The sequence below is a fragment of the Camellia sinensis genome, chromosome 12 (assembly GCF_055761805.1).
Source record: "Camellia sinensis isolate YWXY chromosome 12, ASM5576180v1, whole genome shotgun sequence".
Taxonomy (NCBI): Eukaryota; Viridiplantae; Streptophyta; class Magnoliopsida; order Ericales; family Theaceae; genus Camellia; species Camellia sinensis.
The window spans coordinates 93118355-93142747 of record NC_138972.1 but is presented as its reverse complement, the minus strand read 5'-3'; the positions used below and the strand labels follow the sequence as shown (position 1 = coordinate 93142747).

At 32.7% G+C, this 24393-nt stretch overlaps 1 protein-coding gene across 1 annotated transcript; it reads left to right on the top strand.

Moving 5' to 3' along the window:
* Window positions 1–795: 795 nt before the first annotated feature.
* Window positions 796–12189, top strand: LOC114273443 (transcription factor TGA9). Its single transcript, XM_028215236.2, has 13 exons — window positions 796–1158; window positions 1260–1397; window positions 1522–1616; window positions 2085–2173; window positions 2420–2683; window positions 3693–3740; window positions 3826–3885; window positions 4042–4119; window positions 4571–4619; window positions 7644–7915; window positions 9142–9363; window positions 11396–11538; window positions 11753–12189. The coding sequence occupies exons 2-13, from the start codon at window positions 1282–1284 to the stop codon at window positions 11838–11840; spliced, it is 1524 nt and encodes a 507-aa protein (XP_028071037.2). The 5' UTR covers window positions 796–1158; window positions 1260–1281; the 3' UTR covers window positions 11841–12189.
* The last annotated feature ends 12204 nt before the right edge of the window (window positions 12190–24393 follow it).

Sequence of the window (24393 nt, the reverse complement as noted above, 5' to 3'; positions counted from 1 at the left end):
TTATTTTTAGTGATTTTTTTTAATATTGTAAGCATATTTTTTTAATTTTTAGATACACTTATCAATATAATTAAAAGGTATAATATTTTTGTATTTTAAAAAAAAAAAAATTTACTAGATATAAAAAATATAACTTTTCTTTTTTGAAAAATTATTATATTTTTGTATTCTTGTGTATTTCTTGATTCTTTTTTTGATAAATATTTGTTCTTTTTAAGTATATCTAAGTTACGTACATTTAAAAAGTAAAAAAAATACTTAAAATATTAAAAAAAATTATTAAAAAAATTAAAAATTAAAAATTAACAATTAAAATTTAAAAAATTAAATTTAAAAAATTAAAATCAAACAAGATGATTGTTATTTTATAAGAATAAAATTCAGTCCGTTTGATTTCGGTTTTTTGAATTTAATTTTCTGCAAATTGAGTTTTTTTATTTTTTTATATATTTTTGTTTTTAGTGAATATTTTTTAAATTTTAAGTAATTTTTTTAAATTTTTTTTAGATATACCTTATTTAGATATATCTAAATAGTAAAATATTTGTGAAAAATATTTTAAAAAATTAATAAATACATAAAAAAAATATAAAAAATACTAAATTTTCATATTTTTTTAATATTTTTGATATTTAGTGATTTTTTTAAAGATTTTTTTCACAAATATTATACTTTTTAAGTGTATTTATGTTAAGTGTGTCTAAAAATTAAAAAAATTACTTAAAATGTTAAAAAATTCAATAAAAAAAAATAATAATAATAATTTATGAAAAATAATTCTAAAAAACTAAAACCAAACAAAATAATTTGTGTTTTTGAAACCCCACAACAAAAACAGAGGCATGAGACATGCTTGCAAGGACAAAATTATCTGTACCGTGGGATGAGTTTCAAACCTGATAATAATTACTGCTACATACATAAGGCCATAAATAAAGCAACTCAAAACAGAATAATCAACCTCTTTTATAGAAGGAGAGAAAGGTAGATAGAGACCCATTAAATATCAAAAAGTTTCACTGCTCTGAGAGAGAGAGAGAGAGAGATACTTTGACAAGAAAGCTTTGATCTTTTCCAGTTCTTGTGTTTCTTTCTGTTGAGTTTTGCTCCAGAAGAGGACTGTTGTCTCTCAAGAATTCCATAGAAAAATTACTGCATGTATGTAGTTGTTGTTCTATGCCCCTGTTTCTCAACTTTCATTCATTTTCTCTCTTATTTACTTTTCCTGGAAAATGATTTTCACCATTTCTGAATTGCAGAAGCATGAGAATCATGGTTTGAATGGCGAGTCATAGAGTTGGATTGACTGGTTTAATGTCAGACACAGGAACTTCAAACCACCATATCCCATATTCACTTCTTCATGGGATTACTAATAATCCTCCTTTAAGTTTCATGTATATATATTGTTTGTTTCACTTATATTTCTCAAATCAATACAATTTTTTTTTTTAAAGATTAATGGGTTTTATTTTATTTCTCAAAATCTGACATGGGTTATTAATAATTTCTTTGTTTCAGTAATCAAGAAGGATCTTCTTTTGATTTTGGAGATTTTGAGGAAGCTATTGTGCTGCAAGAAGTTAAGATCAATAATAATGATGAAGCTAAATCATGTATGCTTCTCTCCTCTACTTCTTCTGACGTTTGACAAACATAACCAACCCCTATAGAGAGAGAGAGAGAGAGAGAGAGAGGGAGAGATTTGAATATGTCTATATACATAGAGGGGCTTTCCATGTCCAATACAGTAATCATATTTGGAGGAGAGAGAGTGAGATTTGAATATGTCTACAAAGAGGGGCTTTCCATTTCCAACACAGTAATCATATTTGGAGGAGAGAGAGTGAGATTTGAATATGTCTACAAAGAGGGGCTTTCCATTTCTAACACGCTAATCATATTTGGAGGAAAGAGATGAATGGCGTGGGGTTTCAAACTAGGAAACCTGAGTCCCCCACCTGACTGCAGAAAGAAGGGAAAAAAAAACAAACTGTTTTTTGAAAATCTTTGGCAGTGTTTTTATTATTTTTTGCTTGCTGATGATTCTGAGAGATTTTTTGCTTTTGGTGATTCTGTTGCAGCTTTTTTTACAGCGAGCAGGCCTCCTCCTGCAGCTACTCTGGAAATGTTCCCTGCATGGCCTATGAGATTCCATCATCAAACCCCAATAGTAGTTTTCTCTCTCCCCTTTCTTTGACCATTTGTTATAAATAAACAAAAACAAAATAAAGAACTTGAACAAGTTATTTTCTTTCTGAGAGAATTCTCTAATACCCATCTTGAAATATCACTTTTTTGTTGTGTTTCTTGAAAACTCCCAGTTGAAAAGTGAGGTTTTTGAGGTGGTTTATGATGATTTGTAAATACCCAGTTGAAAAAATTTAGTGGGTTTTTTTTTTGTTTTGTTTTAATATAGGGAAGTTCAAAATCAGGAGGAGAGACTAGTACTGACTCAGGATCAGCAGTGAACACGCTTCCAAGTAAGGTTGAGGCACATCTGGAACCAGAATCTCCTATGAGTAGAAAGGCATCTTCAGATCATCAGAGTTTTGATCAGAGGAATGCCCAGATGCCACACCAACAACAGCAGCAGCAGCAACAACAACTAGAGATGGCAAGTGATGGCCCTAGAACTGGATTATCAGAGTCTCAACAAGCTGCCAAACACACCCCAGAAAAGGTTCTCTTCATCCTCACCCTCTGAATGCTATTTATTTCTAAGCTCCTCTTTCTATTACCATCCCAAAATCTTAGGACAAAGGTGGCATCTTTGTTGTTATTATCATTCTCTCCCTCTCATTTTCAGATTTTTTTGTCTTCAAATCTCTTTTTTGCTATATCATTTACATTGAATCATTATTAATTTATCAAAAGAGAAAATTTTAAAAATAAAAGATCTATTTCAACAGCGTGAAATCAATTTTTTATCTTCAATATTTCTATTTTGTTGTGTCAAATCATTCATATTTATTGAATTATGTCTTGACTTTATAACTCCATTTTTGAGGCATAAAGTCAATCTAAAAAGTGTAGATCCCCACAACTTTTAACAAAATTGATAAAAGAATTTGAGTTCTTTTATATGATTTATGAATTGAATGATTTTGTGATTGGAGTCTGATCTGAACTAAGAATCTTGGCAATGGGGTGGATTCAACTTGTTTCAATATAACAATGACTTCCTTTATTCATTCCCCAAAACTGTAGTTTAAAGTTGTAGTGGTATATAGTTCCCCAAGACTGTAGTTTAAAGTTGCAGTAGTATATAGTTTCTTGATCTATCTTGGAATTCGAAACACAAATGTCCTATGAACCCCCGAATCAAATGGCAGGTAATGATGTGAACTTCACTCGAAATATATGCTTCCTCTGGTGCTCCCACTTTTTAATCGCTACATTTTTTGTTTTAAAAACCTTGAAAAAAGGAACCTTTTTTGATAGAAGAAAATACACAATAAGCATGGCATTTGGATTGTTTGGTTATAACAAATTTTTTCGTAGTAATGATAGTTTTTAATAATGAAGAAAATGAATAAAAATTTAAAATTTTAATGTATTTTTTAACATATTTTTTTATACATTCTTCCATATATTTTCACACATTTTTTTTTTGGGTACATTAATCTTAATTATAATAATCCATTATGAAAGAAATATTAACCGTTTTTATTTACTCTCGAGTGTTTCAGAGGAAAGGACCTGGAGGTTCAACATCAGAGAGAGCACTTGATGCCAAGGTAGTGATATGAAAATAAAAATAAAGTAGTTGATGAAGACCGAAAGCTATTAGGTGAAAGTCTTTGATGCATTGGGTTTTTACAGACACTGAGACGTTTGGCGCAGAACAGAGAAGCAGCAAGGAAGAGCCGAATCAGAAAAAAGGTCAGTTTCCTCCTGCAATACAAAAACTTTCCTGGAAAATACGTGTCATATTTTCCATCAACTTCTCTGCTAAGTTTTTTTTTAAAATCTCACCGCACCGAACCGAACCGACTTATCTTTCTCTCTATCTGTATCTGTATATGTTTGTATGTATAGGCGTATGTGCAGCAGCTGGAGACAAGTAGGATAAAGCTTTCTCAGTTGGAGCAGGATCTTCAGCGAGCTCGAGCTCAGGTTCCTTCATTTTTGTTGAAACTCGTGATCATTAATACATATATATATATATATATATATACTTTTGGCTGGTACACACAATAATTGTGCAACGTAAATAAATAATAAGTTAATTAATTAATATTATAATATATATGCATAATGTATTGTTTAAGCAATAAGAATTAATTTTTTTATTCAAGTCTCGTACATTTTTTTTATATAAATTTTTTAAAATTGAAAAACAATAATTGAGTTAAAAAGTAAAAAATTTGATTTTTTAATTTTTTTTAAATCATATCACTTTTTTATTTTTTTTATATATTTTTAAAAAAATCAAAAATTTAACTTTTAGCTTACTTCTCAAACGTTAGACACCTTCATCTTGATTTTATAAAGTAATATAGATTTATTATTTTATTGATGGTTACTGATATATTTATTTATTTGTTGGGGGTGGTGTTAATAACAGGGATTGTTTCTGGGAGGAGGTGGCGGTGCAGGTGGAAATATCAGTTCTGGTAACTCTCTCTCTCTCTCTCTCTCTCTCTCTCTCTCTCGTATGAAGCGGTGGGGTGAAGCTCTATCTCCTGTTGAGCTTTTCAATTTTCTCGGCCCACCACAGCTGTCCTTTTTGTATATTTTTTTATTGGTTTGGATAAGTCACAAAAAAAAAAAAAAAAAAAAAATCAAAAATTTATTAAAAAAACAAAAAAGTTATACTATTTTGGGAAAGTTTATGGAGAAGCTTAGATGACGAAATTATTTATTTGCCCATTAAATTTAATTATTCAAAAGTTAAAACTTAATAATGGTAAAACGGTCATTTTAATTTTATTATAATATTTTATTACAATTTTTTTTTTATAAAAAGTCAAAAAAATATTCTAAACATACATCTTTTTTTCTCTACTTTTTTAGCTAAAAATTAAAAAAATGCACTTGTATAACACAGCAACTTACAAAAGTCAAAAAATTACTAAAAAAATCAAAAAAATCCATATTATTTGGGGAAAGCTTGTGGGGAGGGCAAAATTATTATTTTGCTCTTTGAATTTAACTATCCAAATGTCAAAAAGTCAACAATAGTAGAATGGTCATTTTAATTTTATTACAATATTTTATTACACACTTTTTCATAAAAAGTTAAAAAATTATTCTTAATAGGGTATGGCTTCCCCGTGGGAGCCCACCACGGGTTCCGTTTTGATAATCTGAACCGTTAATGTGTAGAACTCATCAAGTATTATATGCTTATAAAAAATTACGTTGATCGGATATCGATAGCTATATGATCAAATCAGTTTTTTGTCAACCGTTAATTTGTTCACTGTCTAATTTTTTTAATACGAAATTAATTTGATCACATAGCTATCGATATCCGATCAACGTGATTTTTTATAAGCATATAGTACTCGACGAGTTCTACACATTCAACGGTTCATATTATCAAAACGGGACCCGTGGTGGCCCCCAGGGACCCGACAGTACGGTCCAATCCGATCCCGGACTGGACAGAAGCCATACCCTTCTAAATATACATCTTTTTTTTCTTTATTTTGTAGCTAAAAAGTCAAAAAAATATACTTATATAGCACATTCCAAACAACCTAATATATATATAAAAAATTAGCCAGATAATAATATATTTATATATTTTTATTGTAGTGTATGATTAGTATGAGTTTAAAAATATATTGTTTATTATTTTAAAAGGTAATTCTTATCAGCTAGGTAAAAAAAAAAAAAGAATAAGAAATTATACAAATATGGAGAGATGCAATAACTTTTCAGTTACATCTCACCATAAAATCACTTATGCCCTTCCTATTTTTGTAATATTTTTTTCTTCCTCTTTCTTTTTTTCAAATGATTAAAATTATCAAATGAATCTAATTTTTTTTATTTTATGAATAATCTATCTATCCATATATATATATATATATAAGTAAAAATAAACGAGTTCGAATCATGTTAAATGACGCCCAAACAAACTATACTGAATCTACACATGTACAAACAAGTAAAAAATGAATGGCTTGGCCTAAATAAATTATAGTGACTCAAGAAAAATTGTCTATATTACAATAATATCAAGTGACCATATTATCAATTTTACATTGTAATATTAGATTACATAATATTTAGATTAGTTGGAGAAAAAATTATTATATTTATGTAAAAATGTATGCAGTAAAGTAGTTGATGTGTATAAATTATGAGCAACATAAATTATGAGCGTTACTACATTTATTTAAAATCTTACTAACAATTCTACTAAAAGTATTTATATTCAAATATCATTAGAGGTTTAGATATATTTTTTTTTACAACTAATCACATTTGATTATTTGTATTTTTAGAAATATTTTTAATAAGATTATTAATATGTGTAGAATTATTTATAACTTATTATTATTTACTTTAGGAGGTGAGGTGGCGGACTTTAATTGGTGCACTCAGGATTGAAAATGATTCAGGGGCCCAGCTGATAATAGCCCACTCTTTTTTTTAATAGGATCCCTATGCCATTTGTTTGTTTATCTAGTTTTTAATACATGGGCACTTATTAAAATAATTTTATTGATAATGACAAGTTGTAAGTAGATGAATAAAATTATAAAAAAAGGAAAAAAGATAAAGAAGAAATTCAAATGTGATAATATTTTCTGCCATTTTTAGGACGGTATCCTATTCAATATGCAAAGATCGATAGCTTATCAAATCTAATTTGTTCATCAAAAAAAATCTGAATTTGACTACATTTTGTTTAAAAAAAAAATAAAATGAAAAAGGTAAGGGAAAAGATATATGGTGCAATTATCATAATCTCTAGTTCTGAGAAGAATTATAAAAAAAATCAGACTACTATTGTACGTAACAAAAATTAGTCTCCATCAAATCTCAAATCACCGGCTTAAATATTTGACATTTTGAAAATAAATAAATAAAAATAACATTCTTAATTCCTCTGGATGTATTTTTATTATTTAAAAGCAAGCAAAATTGTCAAGGTCATAATATTATATTCATTGAATAGTAAAAATTAAAGCTCCATTAAGTCTTGCTATTAAGTCTTGCTCGATGCAAACATTAATTTATCTATAGACCATCCATATCATAAATGTGGCCATGCTTGGGGAAATTTCTCTCTGACTTTTATAAACATTAAAAATAATTTGTTGTCCTTGTTTTTGTTATCAATTGTACTATGAACACGAGGAGTTTCCTAAATACAAGATAAATGGCAGATCATACCTTTTGTCTCATATTTGTGTCTTATTCTGTGAAAATTTTTGATATACGAAAATTTGATGTTGCACACTTCTTTCTCGTTCTGTCTAGATTTTCATATGTCTCCGGTCCCAATCGTCTCACGATAGCAAGTACTGGCATTTTTACACGACTATGAAATAATTGTGATGGTAATGCGGGCATAATTTTTTATGTAGGATCTACACACGTGTAAAAAGATCTAAATATCATATAACACAAAAACATTTTGGTGCGTGACATTAACACTGTTCTTGTTATTGTTGTTGTAGGTGCGGCGATGTTTGATATGGAATATGCAAGATGGTTAGATGATGATCACAGGCACATGTCGGAGCTCCGGTCAGGGTTGCAAGCGCATTTATCGGATAGCGATCTTACAGTGATAGTAGATGGATATATTGCTCATTATGATGAAATTTTCTGCCTCAAGGGAGTGGCTGCCAAAACTGATGTGTTCCACCTCATCACCGGAATGTGGACTACTCCGGCCGAGCGTTGCTTCCTCTGGATGGGCGGTTTTCGGCCCTCAGAGCTCATCAAGGTTTGAAAGATTTAATCTAATTTTTCCTTAAAATATGTCACTTATACAGTTATACTGTGCTCATGAATATAAATCTCACTTTACTATTAAGAGGCGGCTTAATCTTTTAGTTTAGGCTTGCCAAAAACTTTCTTATTGCCAAAGGTGACAATTGTTTAAAGGACAAGTAAGATAAACCTCATTTTGATATTTTGCTCTCAGGCCTCAAAAGTCCTTGGGTCGATTCTATCACATCACTTGTCATTAATTGGTATCTAAGTGGTACTGTGAATCTGTAAAATTTTTAGGGATAATATGGGCATTTCAATGCTTAGGGTTGGTTTGGGATGCCCTAAAAAAGTGCACTTTTTGACTTATTGGTGGGTTTGGGTTGAGTTTGGGTTGGGTTTGATGTGATGTGTTAGAAAGGTGATGTGATTTAAATAAGATGATGTGACTTAAATAAGATAGTGACTTTTTGACTTTTTGACTTATTTAGTACATGCCAAACTAGCCCTTAATCCACTTTGAACACTTGTTTGCCCCCAAAAAAGAATGAAAGAAAGAAAAAAATGGTCACTCTAGGAATTTCATTTTTCAGGATTTTTAATACTATGTTTGGTTGGGAGATTTGGAAAGAGAAAGAGAAAAAGTATAAATGAGAAAAAATATACTTATATTTCATCTAATTTCACATACTTTTTTCTTTTTCATTTCTAAATCCCTCCCCAAATTCTCCAACTAAACACAACATAAGTTTCTCATTTCAAATATGAGAAAGAGGAAAAAAAAAAAAAAAAACCCCTGAAACCTGGAAAGGGTGCTTTTCATGAGTGATAGAAAATTCCAGTAGCAGTAACATTTTTGCATTTCCTTTTCATGATTTAACCACTTACCAACCACTCAAAAATTCTATTGATGTTTTCTGTGTCACCAAACAACCCATTCACTGAAAATTACAGCGACCACCTTCCCCAGCCTGAACTCTCCACTAAATGATCCTGAAAATTCAAAAAAAAAAGAAAAAGTTCAAAAAGAAACAAATTTTTGTGGAAAAAAAAAAACCCTTAAAAAGTTGGCTCATTCTCATTTTCAATGTACTTTATTTAAAAATTTAAAATGTATTGAATTTTAATTTTCGGGGTTATCTAGTTAAGACTGATATAAAAAAGAAGGTAACGAAAATTAACCGACATGTATCTTGAATATTAACTGATCCTGAGCTTCTTGTTGTTGATATTGGACAGATGTTAATAACCCAATTAGACCCATTAACAGAGCAGCAATTCATGGGGATATACAGCCTCCAACATTCATCACAACAGGCAGAGGAGGCTCTTACTCAGGGATTAGAACAGCTTCAACAGTCTCTCATCGACACTGTTGCCGGTGTCTCTCTCAACGACGGCATGCATCATATGGCTGTTGCTCTCGGCAAGCTCACCAATCTTGAAGGCTTTGTTCACCAGGTAACTCGGTTGTGTTTTCGTTTTCTTTGTTTTCATTTTTATTTTCCGCTTCCATTTTTCATGTTCACCCTAGTAAATAACAGTAAGAAGCTTAAAAACACCAATATTACATTTTTTAAAATAATTCGACAAACAGGTTTTCTAATACTGGACTTTAGTGGTGTATTGTAAATTGACATGATTCAATCTTTTGTAGAGTGGCTTTGTAATTAAAGTATGAGCAAATCTAGGACACACGAATAAATGTCTTAAAAGAGTCATAGAATTGACATGAAAGTGGGTATGAACCCCACGTTCTCTCGATGTTTATTATGTGACTTTTTTTATTTATTTATAATTTATTTTTATATCCGTAGTAAGAGCAAGGATCCTCTAGAGTGATTTTTTTCTAAAGTTTCCTAGAGTGTTACATTGTGTGGTTGAGATTTAATGGCAAGTCACATCAATTTTTCTGATGTGACTTACCAGTAAATCTCAACCATACAATGTAGCACTCTAGGAAATTTTAAAAAAATTTCACTCTAGAGGATCCTTGGTGCCGTAATAAAGTTGATACGATGATTAAGGACCTATTTATGTCTTTAGTGGGAATACTTCCTTCTCAAGCAATTACTTTTGGTATTGCTTTATGAAAAAAATGGCATGGTATGAAAACTGATTTGAAAGTTAAAATAAGAGGGTAAGAATGACATATAAAGGGTGTCACTAAGCAAAGCTCTTTACATTTTGGGTCCCATTGAAATCACATACACAATTCATAGTCCAAATATAGAGATAGAACCCACGTAACTTGGGGTCCAACTACAGTGCACCAAAAAAACTAGGAAGTAAAATCAGTTCCAAGGATAAGTAGATCTTTTTTTCTTTTTTCTTTTTTTATCATATTATAAAGTAAGTAGAATTAATTCTTAGTCAGTAAGCTCGCATTATGTGATATAAGTATATCACAAAAATCACCTTGTTTTTTTACATCCGATTTTACTCATTGTCAATAACGGATGGATTTTGTCCTTAATCTAGACTTAATGGCTAGGATTTTTTTTAGAAAATTCCTTTTTGTATTATGATTTGCTTATATTGTCATTAGGGGAAGTTTACCACAATAAAGACTGGTCTAATTAAGAATTTGGTACAAAAATTGCTTAGTTCAGTGTTTCATTCCTTTGTTTGCGCTACAATTCTAACACATATGATGCGTAAGAGTATCATTATAAAAGCTTGATTTAAAATTTTAGACTTTTTACATTAAGTTATTATATACACACAAGAAATTATCATCTAGTCAACTATTTCTAAGCCAGTTCTGACCATCCGATGATTTCCCACCTTCATGATGATCACAAAAATCTCATTTGACCATAAAATTCTACCAATAAAACAGTCACTATCCATTTTAGGTCAACTTTTAAGGGATGGGATAATGTAATTTTTTTATTTTTTATTTTTTTATACAACCAATCCATGCATCTTTTCTACTCAATGTTTGCCACGTGTATGATGGATCAATCTCATCCTACTTGATTGGCTTATTGTAATTTTATTATCTTTAATGATTTTGTGGTGAATATACTTTGCTTTGCTATTAAGAATTCAAAATTTTACATTGTTGAATGTTAGTGTTTGTTTGATGTAGTTTTTGCATCTAAATTGTTTCCGTCAAAAGTTGGTTTGAAAGCAACACCTAGCGAAATAAAAACCCTTGCTAGACCTATCACCAAAGTTTTCAAAATAATTTGGGGCTATATTATATGAAGAATCGAACAAAAGATAATATTTTTTTTAAGTTTTGTTTGGACTGGTCCAATCTCAAAGATAAGACAAGTTTAATAGTTTCTAGTTTCAACCCATTTGACATTTTGTTTAGAGTTTGTAACCCTTGTGTCCTTGCAGTTGGACCCCATCTCAACTTGTCTGTGATAGTTTTGATTTGATGTTTATATATAATTGAATATTTTTTCTCCGTTCCTATTTATTTAGATGTTAGTAATTTGTTTGAACATTAATTCACTTTTTTGATAATGCTAAATTGTAGGCAGATATATTAAGACAACAAACTCTTCATCAACTGCGCCGAATATTAACAGTTCGACAAGCAGTACGGTGTTTTTTGGTAATTGGCGAGTACTATGGTCGACTACGAGCTTTAAGTTCCCTTTGGACATCTCGTCCACGAGAGTAAGATCTTACACAAATTACTATATATATATTGATCTTTTTCGAAACAATTTTGAAGATTAGATTTTTGCATTTCTTTCTTGAGCCTAAAAAAGAGGGTTAAAGAAAAAACCACAGTAAACATTGTATACTATATGTTGTTTATTAGATTGATCATTTTTAGTTTCATCTCATTGAAGTAATACTAATCTTACCCTTAATTTACATGTTTCAGGACTTTGATTAGCGATGATAACTCGTGCCAAACAAGCACGGATTTGCAAATGATGCAATCTTCACAAAACCACTTCGCGAACATTTGATCCAAATCATGATATATATATATATATATATAGCCAAAAAGCGATGAAGAAAACCAAGAAGATGACCATGCATTCCCCTATAGCTTATGTGGTGGCATTACATTTATTCAAAGTACTTAGAGGAGAGAGAGGATTTTTTCTTTTAATTTTCTAATTAAACTTTTGTTTTTTGCTTTTAGATTTTTAATATTTTCATATTAATATTATGTCACCTTGTAAATTTAAATCAATTTTATGTGGATGAGGAAGGTTCTACTTGAGTAGAAAAAGGAAGAAAACAATGAAAAAATGTGATATATACATATTTATACTATTATTAAAAGTGAAGACTTTACTTGGTATTCATAAACTTTCTTATCTTTTTTTGTCAAGTGGCTTTCTCTTTTTGGGTCAAGTGTTAATTTTTTTATTAAAAATAAAAAAATAAAAAATAGTAATTAAAAGAGAGGCGCAGGATTTAAATCTAAGACCAGTCACTTAATTTACTAAATAATATCACTTAAACAACATAGAAAATATGTTATGAATTTAAAATTAAAATTTATATTTTAAACACATTCATCGAGTAGACTCACACTCCTAGTATACATGTAAGGACAAATTACACTAGTGGTCCTTACATTTTACACATTGTCATTTTAGTCTATACCCTTTTAATTGGCACAATTTTGACCCTTAATTTTAAATTTTGTGTCAATTTAGTCCAATTGATAATGTCGTTAGTATTTTCGACTCAAAATAATTACTGAATTAATTGAGGTTAACTCAACGATGTTAGTAAATTTATAATTTTACTCTAAAAAATGATATATGCCACTTATATACATATTTTCATAAAAAATGTTATGAATTGTAATCAATTGAACCAAATCAAAACAAAATGACAAATTAAATGTCAAAATTGAATCAATTAAAATTACAATAACTAAAATGATACAAGAATTAAAGTATGAAGACTACTGTCGCAATTTACCATATATAAATGTAGGTTGAGAATATTATTTCTTTCTAATGAGTTTTGAATAACATAATCATATAAATAACGGTAGAGAAAGAATGTGTTTGGTGCAGCTTTGAAAACTTAATTCCATCCCTCTATTTGTATGCATTTTTTTTGTTAGAAATGGTTTTGAAAAAATCAGATTTTTCCTCAACCTTGGTCTAATTTTTAGGTGGAATCCATGCGCCAAAATTGGCGGGTCTAAGTGGTAACGTGTTCTATACCGCGTTGTGATTCACATAGTATATCTGGTTGCTCAAAACCATTATCGGGTGAATAGAAAATTGAAGCCAAAGTGAGCTTCATGGAAATGAAATTTTTGGTGGAAATTCCTTAAAGGTTTGAATTAAAGGCTTGTCCCACATTGGTTTGGTGAGAAAACTTTTATAGGTTTATAAGACTTGAGTTTGCAACATGGGAAAGGCCCCAAGGGGCACCCCAAGTTTGTAGAAGGGAGAGATTGTGAACAAAGTGGGTTAGACACATTGGACCCAAAAATAAACACACAAGCGCACGCAAAAACTATTTGAATTTTATTAAAATTCTTACATTTTTTTCAGAATTTAAAATTTGAAATTAATTCCAAAATTCTACTCAGTTTTTTCCTCCACCAAACAGGTTTTTATTTGTTTGAATTTAAACTGAACAGATTCAGTATCTATTCAAATTCAAACCCAAACAATGCCTTACCTGTTCATTCAAATCGAGCAGGTCTTGTACCTATTTAAACAGGTTTGCTACCTGTTCATTCAAATCTGAACAACTACTTTTCCATCTATAAATAGGCAGTCTCTCATTTGGATTTGGCATTCTAATTTTTGTTCTTCTTTCCTGCTATTGTTCTCTGCATTTTGTTGCATTAATTTTTCTGTAAGAAAGTGTATAAACACAAAGTGTATTTGTAGTGCTGTTATTGTTTGTTGTTGATCATTTTATCATAGGAGATAGACGTTCGCTATCTGAAAGTACCGTGGAGATGACGAATCTGTTTTAAAGACACAGTGTTAAACACTAGACTTGATCAAAAATTTGTTCGAGAAAATAATAAGGTAAGTACCTTGATTACTTTTCTGTTTAATTATTTTTCATGTTCCAGATTTTGATTTTGATTTTGATATTATAACAAAATAAAAATCTATTTTTATTTATATATTTTTATACACTGGTTGGATTTTTGTAATCAAACAGTCTCTTTCCTTTCTTTAATCCATTTTTTGAATATAGTGAAGATTGTCTAACATTTTTTTGATGGAGTTTTAGAATTGTGATTCCATCACACATTTTAAAACATATTTCTTTTTCCTGTTTGGCTACTCTCTCTCTTTTTCGTGTTCTCCATTCTGAAAAGTAGAGGATTTTTTAATTTTGAGTCTACCTGAACATCCCCCGGATGTCCAGCCGGTTAACCGGAACAGTGTTCGTATTTTTTTTTGACACCTGTTATTTTTATATTTTAAATAAAAAATATTTTGGAAATATTTTAAAAAAAATTTATGAGCTTTGAATAGAATTTTGGGTTGTGTATTTGGTTATGAGTTGTAAATTTTTGAATCAAATATCATATGCCACATCACTCAATTGAAATTCAATTCAAAACTTTTTTTAAAACGCATAACCAAATAAAATTTTCACACTCAATTCATAGTTCCAAAACTCACAAACTCAAAATACTACTCTATTCTCAAATCATAATTCCAAAACTCTACCAAATGTAACTTGAATTTTTATTTGTCATGTTCAAAAACATCTTTGCAAAATAAAGTGGAGACATAAAAGGAGGAGGGAGAGAGAAAATTAAAATTGTTGATTTTCATTTATTTATATGAAGGAGTAATATTAGAGACTCATATATTTATATTTATAAATTTACTTCTATTGATGTGACATGAGAGATTCATCATAATTAAATATGTAATAAATTAAAAATTAATACATATCTTATTATATTATTGTTGATAAAATTATGAGTACTTTTTGAAATTCTCAAATATTTTCTTTTCCTATGTGAAGTGTTTGTGAAGATTGATTATTTTAACAAATCGGATCAATTCTCTCCCTTTAATAAAACAAATTACTTAAATTGATCTGATAATTATAATGATATTATTTCTTCATATTTATTAACTTCAAATATATGGATAGCATGTATAATTTGGAAATTATATCATTTATTTTCTTTTATTCCCTATTGATCAAACTAGATACCTCCAAAAAAAAATTCTTGATGACCGGTTGTTTGGATCAGTTTACGTACATTTCAATTAATCTCGAGACTCATAAAAAACGCTCCCTCCACGTGGATTAGACAAAGCCCATGAGTTTCGCTTCAAGGAGTTAATAGTATTTAGTGGGAGTTGAGCTTGAGACTAGGAGGGAGTACACTCCCAGGTAGGGAAGAACATTGTCTGGATTGGTTCAGTTTGAGATAAAACCAAGACCAATCCATTGTCTACAATTCCATAACAATTGGAACCAATCCGATTCATTTAAATTTTGGAACCAATCCGAACCAAACCATTTAAATACGGTTCGGTTCGGTTTGAAACCACGGATTCACATAATCTATTAACAAAGAAAAATCATATAATATTTTCATTTCATAATTTTCCAAAACATAAATATGCATATTGTTCTACCATTAATTTAAACAAACATAATATCTAGTTCCACAATAACAATAACAATCACCAAATTCCAAAAAAATAAAAATAAAAATAAAATTGATTCCACCATTAGACCATTACGAAACTAAAACTAAAAAAAAAAAACAACAACAATAGCAACGAAATTTCATAACAGTAGCTTTATAGCTACAAATTTCACACCAAATTCCACAAGTATATGATATGAATATAAAAGGTATGATAGTACAAGATGTATGATAGTATGTATCAGGAGTGTATGATATAAATATAGTCTAAGTTGCATGCAGTCTGAATCGATTCCAATCCAGAACCGTTAAGTGTAGTTTGAAACCGATCTGCGAAACACGATTTTTCAATTTTTTGATCTAAAACCAAACCATAAATTAAAAAAATTAGTCCAAACTTACCGAATTAGATTGAACCGGATCGACTTGTGAATTTTACAGATTGTTTGGACTAGTCCAATCTCAAAGATAAGACAAGTTTAATAGTTTCTAGTTTCAACCCATTTGAAATTTTGTTTAGAGTTTGTAACCCTGGTGTCCTTGCACTTGCACCCCATCTCAACCTGCCTGTGATAGTTGTGATCTGATGTTTATATATAGTTGAATATTTTTTTTTGTCCTTTTCTATTTATTTAGAGATTAGTAATTTGTTTGAACATTAATTCACTTTTTTGATAATGTCAAATTATAGGTAGATATATTAAGACAGTAACTCTTCATCAACTGCGTTGAATATTGGCAGTTCGACAAATAGCACAGTATTTTTTGGTAATTGGTGAGTACTATGATCGACTACGAGTCTTAAGTTCCTTTTGGACATCTCGTCTGTGAGAGTAACATCTGACACAAATTACTATATATATATATTGATCTTTTTCAAAACAATTTTGAAGATTAGATTTTTGCATTTCTTTCTTGAGCTTAAAAAGGAGGGTTAAAGAAAAAACCAAAGTAAACATTGTATAATATTTGTTATTTATTAGATTGATCATTTTTCATCTCATTGAAGTAATACTAATCTTACCCTTAATTTACATGTTTCAGGACTTTGAATAGCGATGATAACTCGTGCCAAAAATTGGTGAGGTGAAGTAGAGGAAAAAGTTGGTGAGAAGGAGGGGGACTTCAATTGCTAGCAGAAATTCGACGGAACTATAGAGGAAAGGTAGCGGAGGAAGACGGGAGAGGATGGGTGGAGCAGTGGTTATGGGAAGTTGGAGCAGAGGGGCTGCGCTTAGGGCAAAATTGGGGTTGTCAGCAAGATCGGTGCCCCAAGGGTCAACAGCAAAATCAGGATCAAACGGGAGTATTACGAGGGTTGACAAGGTCTTGCATGAAGAGGCTGAGGCAACAATTCGCATAGGTAAAGCTCTTGGCATCTGTTTCGAAGATAAGGAAGAAGAGGTAATCATCAAATTAAAAGAGATGGAAGCCAAAGATAAAGAGAGGGCAGCACCTAGGGTTACAGAAGCACAAAGCTGATGTGCTTCAATTTGGAGGTATAAGGTGTTAAGCTTTTATGTTAATGAAGTTATTATCATGGAATGTAAGGGGTTTGGGCAAAGTCGAAAAGAGGAGGAAGGTCAGAAGCATTCTTAAAGACAAAAAAATTGAGTTTGCTTGCTTCCAAGAGACAAAGAGATCTGATGTTTCATCCTTATTCGTACAATCATTATGGCCAGATGAAGATATGGAATATATGGTAGTTGATTTTGTAGGAAGGGCAGGGGGATTGTTGTGTATTTGGAAGTCATCTATATTCCAGCTCTCTCAGTGCTGTAGCACTAGGCACTGTATTATACTCTCTAGGACACTTTTGCCAAATTTCAAATGTGTACTGCTCAATATCCATGCTCCAAATGAGGTAAATGAGAGGGGTAAATTTTGGAGTGTATTACATAGATTGAAATCAATGTTTAGTGATCCTTGGTGCTTGGCTGGGGACTTTAATGAAATTAGGAATATTGGGGAAAGAAGAGGATGTTCCAGAAGAGACAAAGGGATGAAGGAGTTCAACCAATTCATTGAAAAGTTAGAGCTTATTGATTTACCTATGATGGGTAGGCAATTTACTTGGTGTAATGCTACTGAAGGGGAAAGATGGAGTAGGATTGATAGGATCTTGTTGTCAACTGAGTGGCTGGAAAGGGTTAATTTTAAACTATGAGGTTTGGAGAGAAGTGTGTCTGACCATTGTCCACTGTTACTGTTAGAAGATGGGAGGGATTGGGGTCCAAGGCCGTTTCGCTTCTTAAATGCTTGGTTTCTCCATCCCAATTTTGGAAGCCTTGTGAAGAAATCCTGGGAGGAGTCTGCATTGTCTGGATGGGCAGGTTTTGTTATAATGAATAAACTAAAGATGCTTCGAGCAGATTTGAAGAAATAGAATAGAGAGGTTTTTGGGAATGTGACTTCAGCATTAAAGGTAACAGAGGAGGAGCTTCATGCTATTGATTTAGTGGCTGAGTCGAGAAATCTTGAGGAGAATGAGGTTCGAAGAAGAAGAGAAGTCAGAAAAGAAGTATGGTCACTGGCTAAACGAGAAGAATGGATGTGGAAGCAGAAATCTAGACTGAATTGGAACCTTCAAGGGGACAAAAACACAAGATTTTTTCATATTGTTGCCACCAGTAGACAGAATAAAAATTTGTTAAACCCAATTGAAGTAGATGGGGTGATGTACGAAGACCCTTGTAGGATTAAACAGGAGGTGTTTAAACATTTCAAAAGGAGATTTTCAGAGGAGTGGAAATCCAGGCCCAAGCTTAAAGGTCTCTTCGGAACCATTGGGCATGATGAGGTTTCGGATGGGTTAGTTGCACCATTCTCTGAGGAGGAAATATGGAGGGCTGTGAAGGAAAGTGATAGCAACAAGGCTCCAGGACCGGATGGGTTTAACATGGCCTGCTTTCAGAAGTGCTGGAAGGTGTTTAAAAAAGAAATCCTACAGTTCTTCAATGAATTCTATGATAATGGGCGTCTAGCCAAAGGTATTAATAGCTCTTTCACAACCTTAATTCCTAAGAAAGATTGTCCGGAGGGTATTTCGGATTATAGGCCAATTAGCCTTATTGGTTCCATCTATAAGATTCTTTCTAAGGTTCTAGCATCAAGGTTGAAAAAGGTGCTACCAAGGATAATTGGGGATTCTCAAACTGCATTCATTGGGGGACGGAACATTTTGGATGGGGTGTTAATATCTAATGAAATTGTGGATTGGTGGAAGAAGAAGAAGCAGAAAGGGATGATTTTGAAATTGGATTTTGAAAAAGCTTTCGACTCAGTAAATTGGGAGTGTTTATTCGAAATGCTGTCCAGCTTTGGTTTTCAAAACAAGTGGACAAGGTGGATAAAGGAATGTTTGCAATCATCTAGAGTTTCAATCTTGGTGAATGGCTCACCTACAGTTGAATTTTGTCCAGAAAACGGACTCAGACAAGGGGATCCACTGTCGCCGTTTCTCTTTGTCATCGTAGCTGAAGGTCTTAATATGTTATTCCAAAGGGCGAAAGATTTGGGGCTAATCAAAGGAGTTGTTATAGGCACTAGGAGGATCAATGTAACCCACCTACAATTCGCGGATGATACTATTGTGTTTTGCGAGGCTGAAGAGCAAGAAATTCTGAATGTTAAACGAATTTTGAGATGTTTTGAAGTGCTGTCTGGATTAAGGATTAACTTCCATAAAAGTAAGGTATGTCGGGTGGGGGTACAAAATGAGGTGGTGGCTGATTTCGCCAAGAGACTGAACTGTCAAGGTCAAAAGCTGCCTTTCGCATATCTTGGGTTGCCTCTTGGGGCTAGTCCAAAAAAGAAGACTACATGGTTGCCAGTGATCAATAAATTCAAGTCCAAGTTAGCTTCTTGGAAGAGAAAGACACTCTCTTTTGGGGGTCGGTTAACTATGATCAAGTCAGTGTTAACTTCATTACCAGTGTATTACTTATCTTTATTTAAAGTCCCTGTGGGTGTAGTTAAGTTGCTAGATAGAATCCAAGCCAGGTTCTTATGGGGAGGTCTGGAAACAAAAAAGAAGCTCCATATGGTGCGTTGGGAAGAGATCACTAAAAAGAAATAGTGTGGTGGTTTGGGTATTAGAAGGCTGAGAGATGTTAATGAGTGTCTCTTAGCAAAATGGTGGTGGAGATATGGTGGTGAGGATCAAGCATTGTGGAAAGATGTTGTGGCTAGCAAGTACAGTAGCTTTGGTGGGAGATGAAGACCTTTTTTGGTGGAAGGCATTCAGTGTTCAAGAATATGGGGTAATATTCTTAATTTAGAACACATCAGTCCCAACTTATTTAACTTCTTCATGGAGAATTCTGTCATCAAAGTTGGAAATGGGAGGAGAATTAGTTTTTGAGAGGATCATTGGGCATCTAATTGTAGTTTGAGGGTTGAGTTTCCCAGATTATTTGAGCTGTCAGATGACAAAGAGGCTAATCTTAATCAGATGATTGACAGGAGAAACAATTCAGTTGGGTGGAGCCTTAGATTCAGAAGAGGTCTGAGGGCTTGGGAGGAAGATGAGTTGGAAAGACTTAGAGCGTACTTGATTGCTCATGAGCCAATTTTAACAGATAGTGTTGACTCCTTAGTTTGGAAATCCTCAATTTCAGGAATGTTCACCGTACAATCAGTATATAGCAGGAATGATGCAGCTCAGGGGTCGGAGGATGTTAGGTGGATTTGGCAGAATTTATCTCCTCCAAGAGTGCAGTTTTTCGGATGGCTTGTTTGGAAGGGTAGAATCAAGTCTAGAGCATTCCTTCAGCGTATAGGGTGCCTCAGTCAGGATGCAACCACAGAGTGTGTGTTCTGTGGCTGTGCTGTTGAAACAGATTGTCATGTGTTGCTCCAGTGCATGTTTGCTTGGAAAATTTGGTCGAATATTATGTCCTGGTGGGGTATGCAATAGGTAATTCCTGAGAATGCTAGAGTTGTGTTGGAGTGGTGGAGAGGGTTCAAATGGAGTATATTTGAAACTAAAATTTGGAATGTAATTCCATTCGCTGTGTTTTGGTCAATATGGACTCTGAGGAATGATTGTATTTTCAATGGCAAACAGCACTGCTTTATGGATGTCTGTGAACTAATTAAAACTAGAATTGCCCTATGGATAAGATCTAATACAAGTCTGTCGCAGTACTCTGTTCATGATGTGGTTGAGAATCTGCCCCAGGTGCGTAGGTGTTTGGGGGGTAGGGGTGTGTAATCTTAGAATCTAATGCAGGTGCTCCGGGTGTATATTGATATGGCAGTGAGATCAGTTGGTGTTTTCAGTAAATTTCTAGGGTGAAGTAGTAGAGGTATTGAGCTGTGGATGTCTTTTTGTTCTGCTGCTAGTTTTTCTGCTTTCTATCTCTGCACAGATTTGATCTGAACTGCTGTGGTGCCTATCTTGCTGCTATGGGCTTCTGATAAAGATGCAATTCTCTGTGGTGAACTAAGGACTGCTGTCTTTTGGGCTATTGATATGGCAGTGAGATCAATTGGTGCTTTAAGTAAACTTCTGGGGTGAAGTAGTAAAGCTTGGTGTTATGGGGCTGCTGCTGTATCTCTACACTGAGTTGATTGAATTCTGCTGAAGCTTTGATCTGTTTTGGCGAAGATGGGCTTCTGATAAAGATGCAACTCTACTATATAAGGACTGCTGTCTTTTGGACTCAGTTGTTGAGGCCTGCATCTGATTGGAGTTCCTGCTGTTCTGAGGTTTGAGTAGCAGATACAACAGTGTTGGGTCAATTGAAGTAATGCTGCATTGGTGGGCTGGGGGTGGGTGGAAAACAACTCTACCTTGTTGATGTATGTCTCTTGCCTCACTGTGTTGTTTTTGGTTGGTTGTTCTGTCTTTGTGGTTGGATTCTCTCCAACTTTGTTGGTGTGCTAGCAGATGATAGGGCGGTCTTATCGGTGCCAACCTAGTTGGGACTGGTTTGTTTCGCTTTGATGCTCTTTGCACTCATCGCTCTCGTCATTGATGTATTTTTCTTTTGGTTCATCAATAAATTTTATCTTTTGCTGATCAAAAAAAAAAAAAACTCGTGCCAAACAAGCACGGATTTGCAAATGATGCAATCTTCACAAAACCACTTCACAAACGTTTAATCCAAATCATGACATATATATATATATATATAGCCAAAAAGTGATGAAGAAGACCAAGATGATGATCATGCATTCCCCTTTAGCATACGTGGTGGCATTACATTTATTCCAAGCACTTAGAGGAGAGAGTGAGGATTTTTTTTTTTTAATTTTCTAATTAAACTTTTGTTTTTTGTTTTTAATATTTTTATATTAATATTATGTCGCCTTGTAAATGTAAATCAATTTTATGTGGATGAGGAAGCTTCTACTTAAGTAGAAAAAGGGGGAAAACAATGAAAAAGTGTGATATATACATTTCTATATTATCTATCTACACTATTATTAAAAGTGAATACTTTATTTAGTGTCCATAAATTTTCTTATCTCTTTTTGTCAAGTGACCTTCTCTTTTTACGTCAAATGTCAATTTTTTCATCAAAAAATAAAAAAATAAAAAATAGTAATTAAAATAGAGGCACAAGATTTGAATCTAAGACTATTTACTTAATTAATACCACTTAAACAACATAGAAAATATGTTATGAAATTAAAATTAAAATTTATATTTTAAGTACACTCGTCAAGTGGACTCATACTCCTAGTGTGTATATATATATATATAAGGGCAAATTATATTAGTGGTCCTTACATTTTATATTATGTTATTTTGGTCAATACACTTTTAATTGGCACAATTTTATCTCTTAATTTTAAATTTTGTGTCAATTTGATCCAATTGATAATGTTGTTAGTATTTTTTATTGAAAATAATCACTGAATTTATTGAGGTTAACTCACCGAGATTAGTAAATTTATAATTTTACTCTAAAAAATGATATATGCCACTTATATATATATATTCATAAAAAATGCTAAGAATTGTAATCAATCAAGCCGAATTAAAACAAAATGATAAATTAAATATCAAAATTGAGTCCATTAAAATTACAATAACAAAAATAACACAAGAATTAAAGTACAAAGGTCATTGTCGTAATTTTCCATATATAAATCGACCCCGCTAAGTAGCTCGAAAGAGTTTGGCTCGAATTTGGCTCGACACCAAAACGACGTCGTTTTGGTGTCTTTTTTTTTTTCCTGTGTTTTTGTTGCAAAAGGAAGAAGAAGAAGAAGAAGGGTGGAGAAGAAGAGAAGGAGAAGAGAAGGAAGAAGGAGGAGGAAGGAAGAGGACAGGAGGGGGCATAATCACAGGGGGAGGAGGCGGAGGCGGGGCCGGAGGCGACGGCGGTGGTGTTGCGACGATCTCTAGTGTTGCAACGATCGGCGGCGGCGAGGCGACGGCGGTGGTGCTGCGACGATCTCCTCTCCTCCTCTCTCTTTCTCCCTCTCTCCTCCTCTTTTTCTTCTCCTCTCTTTTTCCTCTCTTCTCTCCCTCTTTGTCATCTATCTCTGTCTTCGAATTCGAATTCGAGCCAAAATCAGGCCACTTTTTCGAGCTACCAGTCATTTTCGATATATAAATATAGGTTAAGAATATTATATTCTTTCTAATGAGTTTTGAATAACATAATCATATAAGTAACGGTAGAGAAAGAACTGAAGTTTTATTTGCCTTGTTCAAAAGCATCTTTGCAGAGTAAGGAGGAGACATAAAAGTAGGAAGCAGAGAAAAAATTAAAATTGTTGATCTTCATTTATATGAAGTAGTAATATTAGAGATTCATATGTTTATATTTATAAATTTACTTATAATGATTTAAGATTTATTAATATTAAATATGTAACAAATCAAATGCTAATACATATCTTGATGTACCATTGTCGATAAAAGTGTGAGTACTTTTTGAAATTCTTAAATATTTTCTTTTCCTATACGAAGTGTTTGTGAAGATTGATTATTTTAACAGAACAGATCAATTCTCTTCAATTTAAAAAACAAATTACTTAAATTGATGTGATAATTATAATGATATTATTTCTTCATATTTATTGACTTCAAATATATGGATAACATGTGTGGGGACATATTTTTCGAGTACCAACACGTGGCCAAGGTGACGCCGAAGTGTCAGCCGAGGTGCCACGTGTCCTGGTCATAACACCGAGATCGTCTCGGCTATGCCGAGGTTATCTCCGAAGATATCGGAGTACGGGATAAGCGGATAAGGGACAAAAGTCTTAAAATGAGAGAAGATTTCAGTTTGGGTAAGGATAAGACTCTTAGAGAGTTTATCCCAATCCTCCTAGAAGTCCAAGATTAGCAATAATCCTAAGTCCAATAGAGCTAGGCTTCTATTGGGACTAGGATTGTATTGGCTATAAAAGGGAGGCACCCCCATGGGTCAAAGGTACGCAATTTATATTCTGAATAGTGAGTTAAGCATTTTTGTTATCATTGAGTGATAACTGACTTGATCATCGGAGTGCCCTTGGGTGGACGAACCACTGCCGGAATCTCTTCTTTCTGTTGCAGGTCATTCGGGCTTAATCTATTCTGCCGATGCTCTTTAGCTAAGTACTAATTTGGCAGAGTGGTCGGAAATTGACACATACAATTTGGCGCCGTCTGTGAGAAAGAAAGGAGAATAGATGGCCAACAACGGACAGAAAGAGAAGATTGGGGATGACACTCCTATTGGGAGTGGGAAACCTGTTGACCTTGACGTCGAAGAAGACAATTGCAATGAAGAGACTCGTGATCAGAATCATGGAGAAAAGGGCGTCGGCCAGGAAGGCAACGTACCAAAGAAAACGGACCAAAACGAGTTTTACAACGAGGACGACCTTCAGGTATGGAAGGATAGATGCCTACGGAGGGACGATGAGATGAAGGGGATGGCAAACAAATTTGC

Coding starts and splice junctions, on each gene's coding strand:
- LOC114273443 (XM_028215236.2), top strand. CDS start 1,282: ATGGCGAGTCATAGAGTTGGATTGACTGGTTTAATGTCAGACACAGGA. Junction 4,120..4,570: donor TTCAGCGAGCTCGAGCTCAG/GTTCCTTCATTT, acceptor TGTTAATAACAG/GGATTGTTTCTGGGAGGAGG. Junction 7,916..9,141: donor GGCCCTCAGAGCTCATCAAG/GTTTGAAAGATT, acceptor GATATTGGACAG/ATGTTAATAACCCAATTAGA.